Source organism: Ixodes scapularis, unplaced genomic scaffold, assembly GCF_016920785.2.
Source record: "Ixodes scapularis isolate PalLabHiFi unplaced genomic scaffold, ASM1692078v2 PGA_scaffold2__306_contigs__length_199485367, whole genome shotgun sequence".
Classification (NCBI taxonomy): Eukaryota; Metazoa; Arthropoda; class Arachnida; order Ixodida; family Ixodidae; genus Ixodes; species Ixodes scapularis.
The window spans coordinates 125,500,625-125,518,868 of record NW_024609857.1 but is presented as its reverse complement, the minus strand read 5'-3'; the positions used below and the strand labels follow the sequence as shown (position 1 = coordinate 125,518,868).

At 43.7% G+C, this 18,244-nt stretch overlaps 1 protein-coding gene across 2 annotated transcripts in view; it reads left to right on the top strand.

The window, feature by feature from the left end:
• Window positions 1-18,244, top strand: part of LOC120849612 (glutamate synthase [NADH]) — a 187,408-nt gene that overhangs the window by 149,506 nt on the left and 19,658 nt on the right. For both annotated transcript variants that reach the window (XM_042292012.1, XM_040221857.3), the window contains exons 29-37: window positions 2,566-2,707; window positions 2,921-3,106; window positions 4,759-4,874; window positions 6,210-6,387; window positions 9,928-10,091; window positions 10,634-10,756; window positions 11,524-11,614; window positions 15,253-15,339; window positions 16,883-17,068. In XM_042292012.1, coding sequence (XP_042147946.1) covers window positions 2,566-2,707; window positions 2,921-3,106; window positions 4,759-4,874; window positions 6,210-6,387; window positions 9,928-10,091; window positions 10,634-10,756; window positions 11,524-11,614; window positions 15,253-15,339; window positions 16,883-17,068 — 1,273 coding nt within the window. The remainder of the gene's footprint in view (window positions 1-2,565; window positions 2,708-2,920; window positions 3,107-4,758; window positions 4,875-6,209; window positions 6,388-9,927; window positions 10,092-10,633; window positions 10,757-11,523; window positions 11,615-15,252; window positions 15,340-16,882; window positions 17,069-18,244) is intronic.

Sequence of the window (18,244 nt, the reverse complement as noted above, 5' to 3'; positions counted from 1 at the left end):
GGATCTGAAAAAAAAAAAAAAAATGCGTCCATGGATGTTAACAAAAAACTCCAGTTTAAACGGCACTCCTTCGTTCCGATTGGTCGTGGCAAGTATAAGTAAAAGGAGGGGGCAACCCTCGTGAGTCAGCCTTCCTTGGCATTATTAGATAGGGAGGTCCTGATTCCTTGTTTTCATGCACGGTCACCGACTTATCTCAGCTAAGAGTGTGCTGTGGCGAGGCTGAGGGCAGAATGCGCCAATCTAACCTTCTTTTATTTCATTTCCGCGATGCTGATAAAGAAACTCGGGTTCAATCAGAAAAAGCTGTCCTCGAGGTGTGCCTCGAAAAATTGTGTTTAGAACTTACAACGTCGTATATTGAAAGAGCTCATCGCCTTTATGTATGTATATGTCTTTATTCAGTAAATGTAGCAATTCGCTGTAACGTCGCTGTAAAACCTAAAATATAGCTACCAACAAATGGCTGTGTTCCCTTGTCTCTTCACATAGCCATTTCCTAGCGATGTTATCAGTTGCCCTTTGGACTCGCCATGGCTAGGCCGCTTGTTGTTGGCTCTGAAGAGGAAGAGTGCACCTACAAGGCTCAACAGCGTGAATGTGCGCAAAAGCATCGAGAAGCCAAACGCGCAGCGGCCCAACACGGTGCGGCCGATGGTGTGGGTCCATTGGCTTCGATTAATCCTCCACTCGCCGACGAAGAACGTGCCCGTCTAGAGCGTCGGCGGGGAACAGAAGCGGGAGTGTGAACGTCGTCGCCGGGCGAAAATGATCGACGAAGATCGGGCTGCCGATGCCAGGCAGAAACTAGTAGCTTTTGTCATAAAGATAACAGCTTCGCTGGTCCTCCATCTTCTCGTGAAGTGGATGGGCTCTACAATTTTCAGATATCGGCATATTTCACGTTAATGTGCTTCCATAATATTAGGGACTTTTAGTAGACCGTACGCTGAAGCCGCACTTTGCAAGCGGGAGCTTCTGGCATCACTTCAATGCATGGAGTGAAACTAATTTATGTAAATTTTTTATTTATTTCATCTTTTTTTTTGTTTAAAGTTGTTATCAAACCCTATAGTCCCAACTCACGCAATGCCAAATAGGCCTTTGCGGTATTTTAAATGCATAAATTCTCGCGGAAGACTCGGTAGCTGTCCTTACACATATGCTCGGTGCATTTTCGTGTGTATTTAAATGTATTGTAGATAACACACATCATTTTTGTTTTAAAAGTAGCTTTTTACTCCAGCAGAAATAAACTACTGTAACTGAAACAGGATAATTTGGTTATTTATTATCTGGCACGTGCGAATAGTAGATTTTGAGTTTGGAGCGAATAGGGGTTATGGCGGAATATTTTCAAATAGAATATCCAAGAGCTTCTTCAAGTCTTTCACCACTGTTCTGCCATGCTTAAAGAAAGAGCCAGCTGAACTTGCGATGTGCGATGGTTGTTCCCAAGCCTTTACTGATTCATTTCTAAGCTTAGTGAATTTTAATCCAACTTTTTTTATAAACTGTCGCCTCCTAAATTCCAATGCCTACGTTGGGATGGTAAGTAAATTATGGATTTTTCAAAATTGAACCTATAGAGATGCCCAGTTACTTTACCTAATCGAATGGATTTACAAATTTTCTTGTTATATGCAGACATCCTTTCTTTAATCTCGAACTTGAAAAAAAAAAGGTTGCCATGAGTGATGCGCGCAGGTCGTCAGGGCATATCTGCCTAACATATATTCTTGCATATTGGCCGCAGTTTAATTTTTAAAATTTTATGTTTCTTTTATACATTAGACACTCTTGCACTCCATCTCGCTTTGAAAGTGTGCTTTTCTTTAAGCATGCGACTGCGATATATGTACTTGTCAAACTGTTGATTGCGGCAGGTTAGCCCCGTTGAGCGCGCTTCCTACCGCGCACCGTTCCATTGCGGAGAAGAAAGACCTGCGGAAGCGAGCTCTGCAGGTGTTGCTTCTCTCCGGTGCACAGGTGCTCGGTAGGAAGTGTGCTTAACGGGGCTAACTCGCTGCTACCAACACTTGTAAAAATAATAATTAGCAGTTAATTTCAAAGCGAATATTGAATAGCATATTTTTCGAAACAACTATTCGGAAAATTATAATTTTCACACAATCATTCGTTTTGGAATGCGAACCCCAGGTCGTGAGCTACTGAGACAGTATAAAGTCTGGCAGTGAGCATTTTAGTAGCACTTGAAATGAGTAACACCTGCCACAACAATGATGAAATTTGTAATTAAAGAAATTTGCTTTGCAAAATATCTACTTGCAACCTAGCAAGAAACCAGTTTTAGTACTTTTTTAATTTCAGTTGCCCCAAGAAGGCTTCAATTGGCTGTAGGTTAAGTATAGTTGCTTGCTTGCTCGAGCATTTTTTCTCGCTTTCGCTTTTTCTGTTTCTGGTCCTTCCTAATTTATTTTGTTGATCTTTACTTTTTCGTTACTTATTTCGTGTAGCAAATGTCCGAGCCGTCCACGACTCGTTCCTTTTCTGTAGAAGCCTGCTCGAGGCAGCGCCTACACATGTTTGTTACCTATTGTGCAGAAAGTATGACGACAATGGCCTCCCGGAGGGATCTCGGATCAGCGTCTTTTTGAAGGGATCAGCAGGCCAGAGCTTCTGCGCATTCCTTTCCAAGGGCGTCTATGTCACCCTCGAAGGAGACGCCAACGATTACGTCGCCAAGGCAAGGGTCACCGTTCGGGTTACTTTGGTTGTCTCGAGAAACCCCATGAAATACCCACGTTGCTGGCAGAACTCGCGGAGCAGTGCCACGCCCGTGTTAAGGCTGGTTCACAGATTTGAGTTTGAGTGCACTCTAGTGCGTTGCATTTCTTTGTAATCGCTTACGACGAGTTGGAGGGCTTGCAGTGCGACGCCTGTGCCTCTTTCACCCCAGGGCCTCTCTGGAGGGGAGCTGGTGATCTTCCCTCCCAAGGACCTTCCTCCCGAATTTAAGTCCGAGGAAAACGTCCTGGTGGGCAACACGTGCCTGTACGGGGCCACGGCGGGGAAGGCCTTCTTCAGGGGGCTTGCCGCCGAGCGCTTCTGCGTTCGCAACTCCGGAGCCACGGCCGTCATCGAGGTGGGTAGTGGTCTCGAGGGTGGAGAAGTTTCCTCGTTGAGGTTGAATTAGCACAGGGACGTGCACTAACTAGGTGCGAGAGCTTGCGGAGTGGTGTCCGGTCGAAGCAGTATGTCACACTCTTGTTGTAACTTGCCAAGACCTTGGAAGACCTCAGCGAAATCTTTGTCAATGTTCAACACCGAAACAGAGTTGAGGGAGCTAAACAGTCCCATGTGATTGATGGCTTACATGCCGAGAAGTGTTGTGCGGAGGTGCAGAAGAATGCAAATGCCTTCGATGCTTTTTTGGCTATAATCAACTTCATGTGTGGATAATGGAGTTTAAAATGTGCTTACTAACTATGTGTGGATAAATGAATCGCATGTGCACTGCATGACACGCTATAGACTCATTAATTCAAGTTCCAGGAAGCCACGTGTTTTGTTTGAATTATCCGAAATTTATTTTAATATGATGCAAGGTAGAATTATGATTTGTGATATGGATGGCTACACATACAAAGCAGATATTTTGTAATTTCCTCAAATATATATATTTTTTTTTTGCGGCAGTTCTTGCAGCAGGCACTGCACTCGTGCTTGCTGCCAGTTGTTGATGTCGTCTAGATCCATAGCCGCGTTCTTCGAACTTCGGAATCCTTCCGTCGCTGCACTTGAAGCCTCGTAAATTCATTTGCAAGGCCAGCTGATCTCTCTTTTTTCGCAAGATCGGACCTCTTACCGGCAGGTAATTATTCCATACTCGCTTCAGCCACAAGACAGGGACTTTTTCCAGTTGCGGATTTCGCCGTTTCCCAAAGCCACTTACGATTCGTTGCGAATTTCCTAGCCTTCTCTCGAAGTTGGTTTTTGGCTTTTACAGTCATTGTCAGCATGCTTTTTGTAATGCCCTATATCAATGCCACTGACTTTTTTTTTTTTTTTCACGCCCGACTCAGCTTTATCGATGATAGCCCATCTCTCCTTCATGAGGAGCGATTTCTACTTGCCGCACATAGGCATGTTGATTGGTTGGAGACGAGACGGAGCCAGAGACCGCTAGCGGACTGGGAAATCCCGGTTTACAGACTCGGGAAGACTTCAGGGTGGCGAAGCCCTCGTTGTCTTTCTTTTTCAAGCGTTGAGGCACTCAGGCAGCCGTGAGACCTGTGCCAAAAGTCAAGTGCAAAGCAAAAGCATAAAGTGCAAACGCTGCTTAGGGCTAGGACTACTTGGGCTACAAGACAATGGGAGATCGAACTGGATTCGATGATGTAGTGGACATCATTGAAGTGCGAGTGCCACTCAAAACAACCTAGCATGGCTCACTGCTCTTTTGTCATAAGCTTGGCGAATCATTGAAAATATCTCTGTTTTAGATTACCCAATGACACAGAATTGGTGCTCACTCTTTGTTTTGGTTTGCAGTTTGTAATGAAATTGCAGATGTGTTCGTGCGAGTGGTCACAAAAACTCGTGTAGTGCAGCTCCGAACATTCGGAGAACGACGCTTTTTGGCATACAGGAAGGTCCCCACTTTTGGCAGCTGCACGGGCATCACTGTGGTGCCCTCTCTTTCTGTGCTCCAAGGCTACTACTCCCAGAACATTTTGATCCCACCTTGTATTTATGAGTCGATGTAGTACTTGAGCTTCTGTTTTCTCCTCGCAGGGTGTCGGAGACCATGGTTGTGAATACATGACGGGAGGCTTGGTAGTGATCCTGGGTGTCACAGGGAGGAACTTTGCAGCAGGCATGTCTGGTGGAATCGCCTATGTTCTGGACGTGTAAGGACCGTATTTACCGATTCATGCCATATAAAGAGAGTCCTTGAGATAGTGATTGTGCGGGCACATCTAAGACAAACTGAATCTTCTGTCCAGTTTAGCAATGTTGCGATTATAAAATAATACTAGTATTGTGGCATGACTGCCTTGACTGCCTCTTTTTTCTTCCTCATGCTGAAAACGTTTTTGTTTTCTGGCATCAGCTAACTTCAGCATCGGCTTATTTGCTCTGAAGCATTTATTTTCTCATTACGACCTGCTTTCTTAAGTATAAATATTTCCTTAGAGTTCAATGTTTTGGGAGACGAAATGAAACGTTATCTGTGCATGTTGAACCTATTTCCCAGCTTTATGTTTCTTAAGGCACAAATTGTTAGAATAGTGAGTCCATGTTGTTACACTATTGTCTCTCTTTCTAGGATTTCAAAAAAGTTGTATTGCAGGGAGTGTGCATGTGTAGAGGGTATTTCAGCTCGCTTGTGCCAAGACTCCAAAAAGGCTACCGCACGCTGCAGATGGCGGGCCAACACAGTGTTGTTAACATTCCTAATAAGCGAGTCAAGATACTTTTTGTGATATGTCAAAATGACTAATCTATGAAAAATAATTAGCCAATTTTTTAAAATATTAATTTTTGCACAAACTTCCAATAGAAAAGTTGTAGAGCATGTTGAGAAACATCCCTTCGTATAATTTTTATTGAGATAGTCTTTGTGTGTCTAATTTTTTTCTAGCTTTAAGGAAAGCGCTCGAGATTTAAGAACTCCCACACTACCTGTTTGCGATCTGCGATATTAGTTTCCTTAGTCACGTAGGATTTTTTAAAATGTAGCGCTAATTTTAAAGGTAAAGAAATGCATAGCAAGTTGCTGAACAATTCTATTGCATGTGAAGCGTATGGCGTCTGCGCTCTCGGCACTCCTCATCGTTTAGTTTAGCGACTGGCTTAGCGCGTGGCATGTACGCTCAATAGCAATTCCTGGAACGGAGGTGCCAGGGCTAACCCGAGTTTTAAAAAGGTGCGACAGGGTGTCAAGTTGCTATCTGTCGGACGCAGAGTGGATGCCTTGCAGGGCTTTCTTGTCAGTTCGACACCCTACAAAAATACCGTCACTTGCTCCTAGGGCTACAAACATACTGCATTGGTTCAACATGCATAGAGTGCAGCAGCTTCTCTTAACTATTGGCAAAAGTTGGCTGAAACTACCCGTATAGAGTCGCGAAAGCACAATTGTGCTAGACTTCGGCCTACATTTAAAATATTTATTACCCGCAGCCTACCTAAATTACATCTCTGAATGTGCTCGTCTAACGTGTCTCGTTGCATGTTTGAAGGGATGGCCTCTTCAAGAACAAGTGCAACAAAATGATGGTGGACCTACTTCCGCTGGAGCTGTCCGAGGACCTGGACACAGTGGACGCATTGATCCGCGAGTTTTACGATGTGACCGGATCGGCCGTCGCGGCTTCCCTGCTTTCCAAGTGGCCAGAGTCGGCCAAACTCTTCGTCAAGGTGAGACCACCCCCGCAGTGGGGACTCGAGAGAACTAAGCCCGGCAGCTCGCTTCGTCAGTGGGACGCACCTTTACTCGTGCCGTCCGGGGCCGCTAAATAGGCGTTGCTTCAGAGTGACGACGCTTCGGCCATCTTGGTGGCCAAAACATCACTGTTGCCAGTTGTCCGAAATCGCAGGACACGGGCTTCCGTTCTCCAGAAAGGCTAAAAAAGGACGCGACAGAGCACGGCGATATCGCCCGAGCTTTCCGGCGGCTTAGAAGCCGTCGGGAAGCTAGGGAAGTTGCATTTTCGTGTTTTTGGGGGCTGCCATTTTGATGCACTAAGCACCAAAATAATGCTCTAAAGTGGGGGCCCCCCCGCAAGAAAATTGTGTAATAGAGTGCCGATACTAGGTAAGTGTAGCTTGTCTAGTGGAGCCGGTGTTGAAGAAGGGTTTGGATTTGGGCTAGTCTGTTGAACATGTTTAGGGGTTAAAAGCGCTAAAAACGACGGACGACTAGGAGAGACACACACCACAGAGCGCTCTGTGGTGTGTGTGTCTCCTACTCGTCCGTCGTTTTTAGCGCTTTTAACCCCTAAACAAGCCGGTGTTGACCGTTTGCAGTCTGCTCTTTTGCCACTGTGCATTGTCTGCTGACAGTAAAAGCTCCTTCGAGAAAGTGAGCTCACGGAACGTTGAAGTTACCTAGGTAGCTTGTTTGTCTCTCTAAATGCAGCATGCCGACGATGCACATTCTCATTGAACTGTGCAGTTCTGGTTACATGTCCACATAATTAATCCGTTTATGCGCAAATATATATTTTTTTTTCAGATGTGCGTTTGAAGTGTTAGCTTTTACGCATAAAGAGGAAATTGTTGCTGGGTTCAAGAGGCGGCCATATGGGCTTTGGCCATGTAATTTCATCAGGTAACCCTAAAGGTCTCTGGGATTTCGTGCTTATGCCAGACTTAACCTTTGCAAGATGCCTACTAGTATTGTGCTTATTATAAGACAACTGGTTAAGTAAAGATTGAATGCTAGTCCTGAGGAGAAACCTCTCTCACTTATTTTAACACCCTTTTTGTCGAATTTTTAAATTTTTAAAGTCTTTTTGTAATACTGTAAACAATTTAATTTGTGCACGTCTGGACAAAGCTGAAAGTTTGAAAATTGAAATTATTCACGGGTTCTAGTTTTTGCGAATCGAAATTTAGAACCCGTGGTGGTTGTGAATTGAGGTGACCCTAAATTTCAGATTGTGGCATTATTTTCTTTTAAATTGTTGCCATAATTATGTTATTAATGGAATGTATGTAATGATCATGTGAGAACCTTTGTCTTCTTTTTGCTTGTCATGTTTCCGTTTCGTTTGCTTTTTATGTGCTTGCATTTTCTATGTTGGCACTTATGTATCCCCCAACATAATGCCTAACGGCACAGCAGGTACCATATTTTCCGGACTATAGTCCGCACCCGGTGTATAGTCCGCAGGGGGAAATTTGGGGTCAAAAATAAAAGATTTTGCTTAGATAGCCCGCACCCGGTGCATAGCCCGCACCCGGTGCATAGTCTGCACCTGGTGCTTAGTCGACACGAAAATCTTCTCACAGACGGCACACGTTTACAAATGTCTGCTTTTTAGCTCACAATAAAGTGTATAATGTGCATAAATCATCATTAACATACACTTTCGTGCACAAAATTCTTCACGTCTCGTCATAATAAACAATCTTGAAAAACATAATTCCTGTATAGTCCGCACGCGTAGATAGTCTGCACAACCAGAAATTTCAACTTTTAAACATGTATAGTCTGCGGACTATAGCCCAGAAAATATGGTACATTTAGGTGTAAAATGTCAGCTTTTTTAAAGTGAAACTGTGCCATGCTACAAAGCTAAATGTAAAAAAAAAAAAAAAAAAAAATATATATGTCCAGAACTTTTTTATATCTTAAACAGCACTGTATGATGTAAAACACTGGAGGTTATTTTTTCGGCCACCTTCACTATGTCATTTTCCAGCATGATGTCCTATTAAATATTCTATTGTCTGTAGATAAGAAGATTATCCACTGTTTGCTCTGGTCTACAGTATTTGGAAATAGTATCACTGATCTTGCAGGACCAGTCTTTCTGATGGTGCTCCAAGCAGGATCTTAAGTTTATTACAACATATCAGTAACTAAATTTATACAGTCTAAGTGGTGATAAGTGTACAAAAATAGTGGGCCTGCATGTCCCACCTTCACATTAAAATGTGATTAAAGTTGAAGATGCTCCCCCTCAAAGTCAGCTTCAATGAGTACTGCTACACAGATCAGGAATGTAAAGGAGGGTAACGCTTTCCGCTGCCATGCTAAGAAAAATAAAGATATTTCTTTTGCCGTGCTCACCCTGGAAGAGAGTAAATGAGGGAAAGCAGGTCCATTATTATTGCATTGGACAATACATGTAAAGTAATATTTGTTCATTTGGTTGTCTTCGATTACCTAAATTAAGTCACTGTTTCTTTTTATGATCTTATCTTTGATTACAATGTAATTAATGCAATATTCAACAGTTTTTATTACAGTGAATGCATGTTATAGGTTACTAGATCATCTAAACCCATAGGCAATTTGGCTAGTTTGGGCCCATTTGATTAAAATATTAGGATGACAATCACTAATAATGAAAATACCGAAAATACTTAGAAACTTACAAAATGCCAGGTTAAGCAAATAGTTATATATAGATAGTTTAAAAAAATGAAAGCCGTTTACAAATCCCTGTAACGCCGAATTGGAGCGCAGCTCTTGAGGAGGAGTAGGGAAGGGTACTGAGGGGGGTCACGTGACCTGCGGGTAGTCACGTGACCTCGGGGGGGGGGGGGGGGGGGGGTCACGTGACCTCGGAAAGGGCACGTGACACCCCCCCCGGTTATGCCTACGCCGACGCCGCTCAGGCTGGAAACGGGCCACTAAGAGCTGCGCTCTAAAACTGCACGCATGAAATAAATTGACAGAATCATATTTCAACAGCGACGAAGATTAATTACCGCACGTGATAAGCAAATGAGCATCAAGAAAATAAGAGATATATCCTATTTAAAAAAAAAATATGATGCTTTAAGGAACTATAAAAGTTATGTGGATTTGTGACTGAAGATGGTAAAGTATTCCAGATTTTAATACTCTGGAATTGCAAAAGTCACTGGCCATAGTACATTGCTTCTTATAGCATATTGTATTCATAAAACCGTGCTATAAGAAGAAACTTCTAGTATAACCGATGTGGAGCACGAGTTTATCTGATTTTTTTGCAGGGGTTGTGGTGATGTCAGAATGACGTTGAGCGCTGATTGGCTCTGAATGAAGGATAGAGGGAAGACTTCAAAGCAGGCTGCCTTCAGGTCTACCCACTATCCTTTGATCGGAGCCAATCAGAGCTCGGCATTCTGACGTCACCGCAACCCCTACAAAAGAAGCAGACAAACTCGCGCTCCACATAATTTGTAAAACAAATGTGCCATCCTTGCTTAAGAGACGTAAATTGAATTGTTTCTTCGACACAGGTGTTCCCCAAGGAGTACCAGAGGGCCCTGAAACAGATGGAAGAAGAAAAGCTGACCGCCCAGAAGGAGAAGGCTGCTGTGGACAACAAGGTGGCTGACATTGAGGAGGTCGTGACTGATGCCGAGCTCAAAAAGAAGCAGCTGGAGAACCTCGACAAGACCAGGCAAGACCTTCTCAACTGTGACCGTGGTGATAACGATTGTTTGCGACACATGCAGTGTCTTCCGCATGCTCCGGAAAGTGCATGTAGTGAGAAAAGAAAGCATTACTGATACCAGTGACTGCTCTTTTTAGTTCTGTGTTCCTTTCTTTACCTTTTGCTTTCTTTTTCTTGTCTGTATATGCATTCGGAGTACCAGGAGGGCTTAAGATTTACATTAAAGTTATTCAGAATTTCTTTCGTGCCTTGCGCACCATTTTGGGAGCTTCTAAGAAAATGTCTGTTGACATCATTAGCCCAAACAAAAAGTGGATAAAGTTTTGTACTTATTCTCTGCACATGCAGTTGTTTTTGGACCTTCACACCAGTAGTATAAGTAGTGCTTGGAGGGTGCACTGCAGTTTCTCGGAATTCCTTTTGTAGCTTGTACAGCCTTTTGGTGTCTTTTGATATTGTGAGCCCAACCGAATACTTAGAATAAACTATGCATTCTACACCTTTGCTGCCGTTCTCCCTGCAATATGGGTCTGGGGGCATGCACGCAGGGGCTTCATGAAGTACAAGCGTGAGACCGAGTACTACCGGCCGGCCATGCAGCGTATGCAGGACTGGAAGGAGATCTACAACAAGGCGGCTGTCCGCAAGAACATCAGGGTCCAGGCTGCAAGGTGAAACACCCCCCCCATCAGATCTTTGCATCAGATCTTTGCTAAAGCCTATTATAGCATAAGAAGGTGAAGAAAAGCCCTTCTCACAAAGCTCATCTAGACTCCATAATTTGTCCTTTTTTCCTTTCCACTCACCTCCCCTCCAGTGTTAGCTCTGCTAAAGTGGAATTAGTGAAGGGCCTTGTGAAAGGAGTTTGTCCGAGTAAGCATCCACCCAGAAGTTTGGACTGAACCCTATCGTTTTGTTGAGACACGTTTTGTGGGCTTTTCGTGAATGCACGTTTTATGGACATACGTTTCGACACTAACATTTCATTGGCACTAATGCTTCATTGACACAAACATTTCACCGATTCTCATTACGCAAATCTCATGCTGTAGGGATATTTTGTCACGTGTGTATCACTGGGGCGCATGTTAACCTACCTGGCCCACCTGTTGATAACGCTTCTTGGCGACAGTCTGTAGCAGCTCATTACAGGGAAAAGCTAATCCAAGCTGTCGACGAAACATTGCATGTCGATGTAACAATTTGTTGATGAAACGTTGTTTGTTGAACTGATTGCCACCGAAGCTGGGTCTATAATCTTAAAAAAAAACTGGGGGATGTGTGATTCTTAGGTTTGAGGACAAAAATTGAAACACGGCACAAGGTAGGGCGGGCTTTTGTGGAGCCTTCTTTGCTTGCCAGCCATCTTGTTAATAGATTTGAGTGATTATGACGACCTTATCTGATGGCTCTCTGATGTGTTGACTTTCCTTGCCAGGTGCATGGAATGTGGAGTTCCCTTCTGCCAGTCGTCCCATGGCTGTCCTCTCGGGAACATTATTCCCAAGTGGAATGACCTTGTGTTCAAGGTGAGCTCATCTTGAACATTGTGATTGACTCATTGAGGCCAGCACTGTTGCCGCAAGTGATTGTCATTATATTTTATTCATGCGCATGATGACTGCCATGTTATGGTATGTGACAGTTAATGATTATGTTTATTTCAAAGCTTCACTTCCTTCACTCTTGATCTGCTATAAGAAAGAAAGGGGGTGAAACATGAAGAGAAAGTAGCGAGGACTCAGAGAGTTCAAGACAAGTAGAAAAAGGAAAATAAAATTGGAAAGCTGTCTCGCTGAAGAAGGCCAAGAAACAGCAGGTTTGATTGACTAACCTTTGTGAAAAGTTATGTCATCAAAGAATTTCTAAGGTTTGAGATAAGAAAATTTGTTCATTTTTAGGGGTGTGCGAATATCGATATTGTCGAATTCGAATCAAATTCAAATATCAAGAAAAGATACCTTGGAATATGAATCGAATATTGAATATGTGTGTAGTTTGAAAGAAATGGAGAAAACCAAAGACAAACATGCAAATAAAATTGCTTTTATTATATTTTGGCCCAGTGATGACCTTTTATAGTACTAGGAAGTAAATAAAACTGGATCTGTCTAGGCAGTATGTAAAAAGAGCTTCTAAATAGTCATTGCAACTTGACCAGTGATTACCCACTTAGATAAATAAAACAATAAAACGGTCAATAGCTAAACAGCATGACAAAGATGCAACTGAGAATATGGTATCACAAATAGACTGGTAATGACCTTAGCATATGAAGGATACAACTGATACTGTGGCCGTAGATAAATAATGACATTTAAAAATAGAACAGCACATGACTAGATAATACATATCAGATGTAACTTGGAATCGAGTCATTTAAATTGACTGGCAAAAGAAAGCGAAAAAGAAACCGAAACTGCTCTGGTCTCATAAAACAGATTTTGAGGATTTTTTTTTTTTTTTTTATGTTTAACGAAAACAGATACATAGGTAGCTTTCGGTGAATAAACATATTCTTATAAACTTCAGATTTTTCAGGGCATGGGTGGCGTTCAGATTTAGTTGCTACTTGACCCAATATTTGCAGTTTGTCCGAATATTTGGCCGTGGCCAAATAATCGGGAACTTCCAAACAGATAATTCTCGAATCGAATACGATTCGAATAAGGGGATTGTTTGATTTGTATTTGAAATTTCGAATATTCGCACACCCCTAGTCATTTTTAAATTTATATGAAGTAAGCTCTGAGAGAACTGGTATACTGACTATATATGCAATTTTTCAGATTACTTAAAGCTATAAGTTGCATAGTTCCAGGTCACATACCTATTTATGGCACCTCCATCCAACAGTTATTACAATGTTTTTTTTGTTTGACAAGTTGCGCTGAAGTACAGTATAGACCACTTACAACGTAACTGCTTATAGTGCAAGACCGGGTATAACGTGGCTTTTTAAACCACCGGTTTGCCTCCCATAGAACTCCATGTAATTACATACCGCTTAAAATGCAGGCGCGCGAAGGGAAATACCGGTTATAGTGCGGTTTCTGGAACAGCCCGCCGACTGCGCCGAATGACCGGCCCAGCGAGCACGCTTCCGTGTGCGACACTAGATAATGGCGCGAGCCGCAAGCGGCACTCGCGGGGCAAGGAGGTTGCTCGAAGAAGCGGGGAGAGACGAAGAGAGAGGCTTCAGTTGCCATAGCGACGGAGGGACGCACGCATGTGTCGTTCACGTGCGTGCGTCCCTCCGCTGCGTTGGAACAGTGCCATTGGAAACAACCGCAACGACAGACCAATCGCAGGTCAAGGAGAAGTGTTCGCGCGCGTTGCATGCCGGTCGCGGGCCGGCTGCTTCTATCCGCAAACATGGCGTCGGTTGTGATCGTCGACGTAGACGGCGTGGTGGAAGCTCATCGTTCCGCGTAAAAGCGCTATCCTTGACTCTGAATTTTCGTTGCGTGTCGCTATGATAACCCAGCACGTACTAGAAGGGAAGATCCACCTACTCATGCGGCGATGTTGTGGCGGCACTCTCAAGACGGCACAAATGCCCGTGTCGTTGTGTTTGTTTCCTTTGACTACAGTGGTGCTTTCTAAGCATTTGTGTTTCGAACATCGCCCGGATTTCTGATTTAGAGCATTTCATGCCTGTACTCAAGTTGAAGGTATTACTGGCACGTACTGTATAAAGGATGCGAATTTTCACGCGTTTTCATCAGCGGAGAAAAGTGATCAAGGTTAGCAATCCTGAACGCTCGCAACGTCCGTCCGCGACCCGCAACACCGTTAAAAGGCTGCGCCAGGCAAAAGTCGCTCATTTCTTTCAAAATGTGTGACACACTTGAGAGAGAAGTGTACTAGTCTGGTGAAATAAAGACTTTCCTCAAACTAAGCTTTATTTTTCACCTAGCTAACATAAAATAAATTGTTTTACAAAGGTAAGTTGTCTCATGAAATGTATTTTGGCCTGAAAAATTGATGTTTTGGTTATAGCGCGGTACCGCTTATAGTGCGGATTTTCGCGACTCCCGCGACATGCGTTATATGCGGTCTACACATACTACTATGCAGCTCATGCTTGATAAGATTAAATAATATCTGTTCAATGGATTTTTTCCACTTGCCCTATCAAGCTTATCAAGCTCGATAGCCCAAGCAACAAAACATAAATAGAAAAACAAAACAGAAAGAAAGTGTTGTGCTCTGCATATCTCGAAAGGTAATAGTTTAAGCTTGGATTCTTCACATAATGTCGATTGATGCAGAATGCTTTGTGTCTGTCTTAGTATCTTACTTTCTGACTTTTTGTTGCTTGTAGACTTTCAGGTGTGTATCGTTCACTTTGACTTCTTGGGGTTTTAGACTTGTTTGAGAGGCTAAGACAGACATTGCATCCTGCATCTAATTTCCCCTCTATATTTAGTGGGAAAGTAGCGTCACACATCTTTATCACTGTTACAGTCTAGATGACAAAACCAGCCTATCGATGCATTCTACATTAAAAACAGATAATGGGTATTTGCTCTTTGTTGAAGGGACACTGACAGGTATTTATGATTGCCAAGGTTTTTATTTGTACATGACACATGAGTGCCCAACTACCCAGAACATAATTTGCGACTCAAAGTTTGTTTTCTTTCCGCCAAAACCACCGATCGAGAACTGGCCAGTTTGAGTTGTGCTCACTCTCTTCTCTGTGGTCACATGCCGTTTTCTATAGTTTAGACACAACCACCGAATATAATTAAAGTTGTGGGTCATCGAGGGCCCACATTCAATATTAAAAATAGAAAAAGAAATGTGATACCCATTTTTTGTGGCCTTTAAAAACTGCAAAAACATTGAAAACAAAAAAAGTTGCAGAGCCACAAGACTTCCGGCAATGCCCTCCTACTGTATATTTCTTTTTCCTCCGGTTTTGGTTTTGATATCGAGCAGTGGCTTTTTTTTTTTTTTTTTACTTCATTTAAAATATATGCGATGCTGTAGCAAAATATTGATTGGGTAGTCTTCTGACACCATTATGAATCGCCTGGCACAAAATGTTAAAAACATGTTTTTTGGGGCGTGTCAGTGTCCTTTTAACAACGCACAACATTCGGTGGACTCTGAGCACGAAGCGCACTGACGTACCGTTCCTGTGGCCGCGTTTGTGCAGCAAGACTGGAAGGAGGCCCTCGCCCAGCTCCTCCAGACCAACAACTTCCCGGAGTTCACGGGCCGGGTGTGCCCCGCCCCCTGCGAGGTAGGGAACCTCTTTCCACTTAACCCCGTGTCTTGTAGAAGCTTTCTAACCTGTTTGCGGTTGAAGGTACTGCGGGTGGCAACAACGACCGGCACTTTTAATTGAAACTGCGACGACCGCTTGCGGCCTTTCATATGGGAGAAATCTTTTTAGTCTGTTCTTCTTCACTATGGAATGGGGAAGACGATTGTAATATCAGCTAGTGTCATTGACAAAGTGAGAACAGAATAAGGGAAGAGCTTCAGTTGCCCCACCTACAGTGTGAGTTTCCCACCTTCTACAATGCTTCGGTGTCTTGTGCACCTTAAACATGTGCACAGCTAAAGCACAGTGGAAGGCATTGAGCAGTTCTCAATCTGTCAGTGACTAAGTGCATGCTAGTCATCTAGGAAAGCTGTGCTTACAAATGAATTCCTCCGTCGTAATATATCGAGACCAGTTAAACGAAGTCGGTTAGAGCGAAATAACGGCTACAGCGAAGCGGTCACGATTTCCCATTCCCTTTTGCGCTTCATTAACCAAAATCGGTTATAATGAAATAGCGGATATAGCGAAGTGAGTTCTGATTCCCGTTGGCTTCGTTATAACCGGTCTCGACAGTATTCTGATGGTAAAAAAAAAAAAAAGAAAGAAATTGGTTGGTGCTTAGGTTTACTTTGCCACATAAATATCCGTAAAACTATGGTCACGGCGTAAGAAACGTTCATGCGCTCTTGCATCGCAACGATGTTGGGAGCGCAAGAAGCGAATGCCAATAGATAGGAGCCCGCTAGAGGCAGAGGGGCAGCCCCCCACACTGCCTTCTCCGAGCAGCATACGCGGAATCGCGCACAATCGTTTGTAACACTTTGCCGAGTCGCGTGAACTGCCTGTGCCGCTGAGCGTGCGAGCTTGGCCGCTGTCCAGAGCGACGAGCGAAGACTGTGGAATCGCGGCTGCTGGAGTGGCACCTATCGCCGTTTCGGTCAGACACGAGTGCATCACGTTGAAGCAAGCACACAAGCGAGCTAGCAGATAAGAAAGGACACGCATGCACAGAGCGCAATTCTCGGCAGCAGGCGGCGCGCCGTTGGGGAGCGCACAGTATGTGCGGTCGGCAACTGCTCTTAAAGCGGAGACTCTCCTCGGTGTGCGTTTGGCGGCAGCAGAGTGGACTATGGGTCGTACAAAAGCTCTCGCTTACGGGCTTTGCGTATTACAAGAGCAGCGCAGGAGCGACAGCACCGGGCACAGCAAGTTGAAGAGGGACGAACGAGAGCACCGGGCCCAGCAGCAAGAGGAATTTAGTTGCCATTACATAGTGGCTGACCGGCGGTTCAATTGTTTGTTCACATACAATCTGTTCATTGTGGCACGTAATATGCGCGACAAACTGTGGTTTTTGTCGGACGTGATAAAATGCTACGAATTTAGAATGCCTTGGGGAAATCCCACAGAAACAGTAAATCTTTTTTGTCCATCAACAGCAGTGTTTGCAGCTCTCGCGGCGCAACCGACCGATTCGCGTTGATCGCTCCTGCTTCGCTTCTTTCTCGTTCCCCAGGGCGCCTGCGTGCTGGGCATTAACGAGCCAGCCGTGACCATCAAGAACATAGAGTGCTCGATCATTGACAATGCCTTCGAGAAGGGCTGGATCGTGCCCTGTCCTCCCGAAGTCCGCTCGGGGAAGAGCGTGGCCATCGTGGGCGGAGGTCCTGCGGGGCTTGCCGCCGCCGCACAGCTCAACAAGGTACCATGCCGAATCGGCTTCGTTCAATAGAATTGAACAAATTTGATCGACTAGAAACATCTTGATAATTTATACTTTCGTTGAACGTTGGTCTGAGCACCGCCGTATTCGATTTGGTGTGGATCAGCGTGCGACTAATATTTAGAAATGTAGGAGATTTTTTGTAGATACAGCAAACTTTTTTAAACTTCGTCAATCATAGTATACGCGTAGAGTGTCCATCTTCACGAAACCATGAAATGGTCCATTTTACAGTTAATAAAGAAGTGCGAGGGTTTTGGGCTTTTCATAGAAAGAGATAGGCTACGTCGATGCTTAGCAAGCTCTCTTTACATTGGGAGGTGTCTGGGTTACATAGGTGTCTGACTTAGTAGGTCTGACTGTATTTTTAGGATTGGCTCCTGTTGAGTATGTTTTTTTCTTAGCACGCATGGACTGCGGTAAAGCTATACCTACTGTATCAATTTTGTAGATGCCACTCCTTGGCGGCTCAGTTATGAAGAGGCTGCAGATTTTACGGTGTTTATTTCTAGGGAAAATTTGCGGATATTTTTTAATGTCGTTTATATTTTCAAAAGCAGGTGTATTTCGGAGATTTGTTATATGCAGATGCTAAAAACGGTGATTATTGGTGAAATTAATCCAATGGATACAGAAAAAAAACTTGTGAAAAGTTAAGAGTTCAAATTTAATTTACAATTTGTACATGCCCTTATAATGTTTTATGCTAACCATAATGCGAGAGTGCTCGCAAATGAAAGGCAATGAGTTTAAATAAGTTAGGGTCAAAGCCTGGGTATTCGTTAGTGTAATTACCAGGGGCTTTTCCTTTTCTCACCTTGCTATCTTGCTTTAGCACTTATTAAAGTGCTAAAGCATATTCATAATTTTTTTCTATATTCAAATGAACACAGGAAAAAATGACTGAGGTGAACTTAGATCAAATAGCAGTTATATTTTGGTTTGTATTGAAACATTTGGCTACTTGAACACTAATATTTAATAACTATGCATGGTGGCATGGGCGCACAAACTGGGGGGCCAGGAGGCACTTGCCCCCCCTAGTTCTCAGAGTTGGGGGGCAAGGCATGCGTTTTGCCCACCCCCCCCCCCCCTGAAACTGCCACCACTGGGCAGGGCAAACACTTGCCGGCAGCGCCCAAGAAATACCAAGGG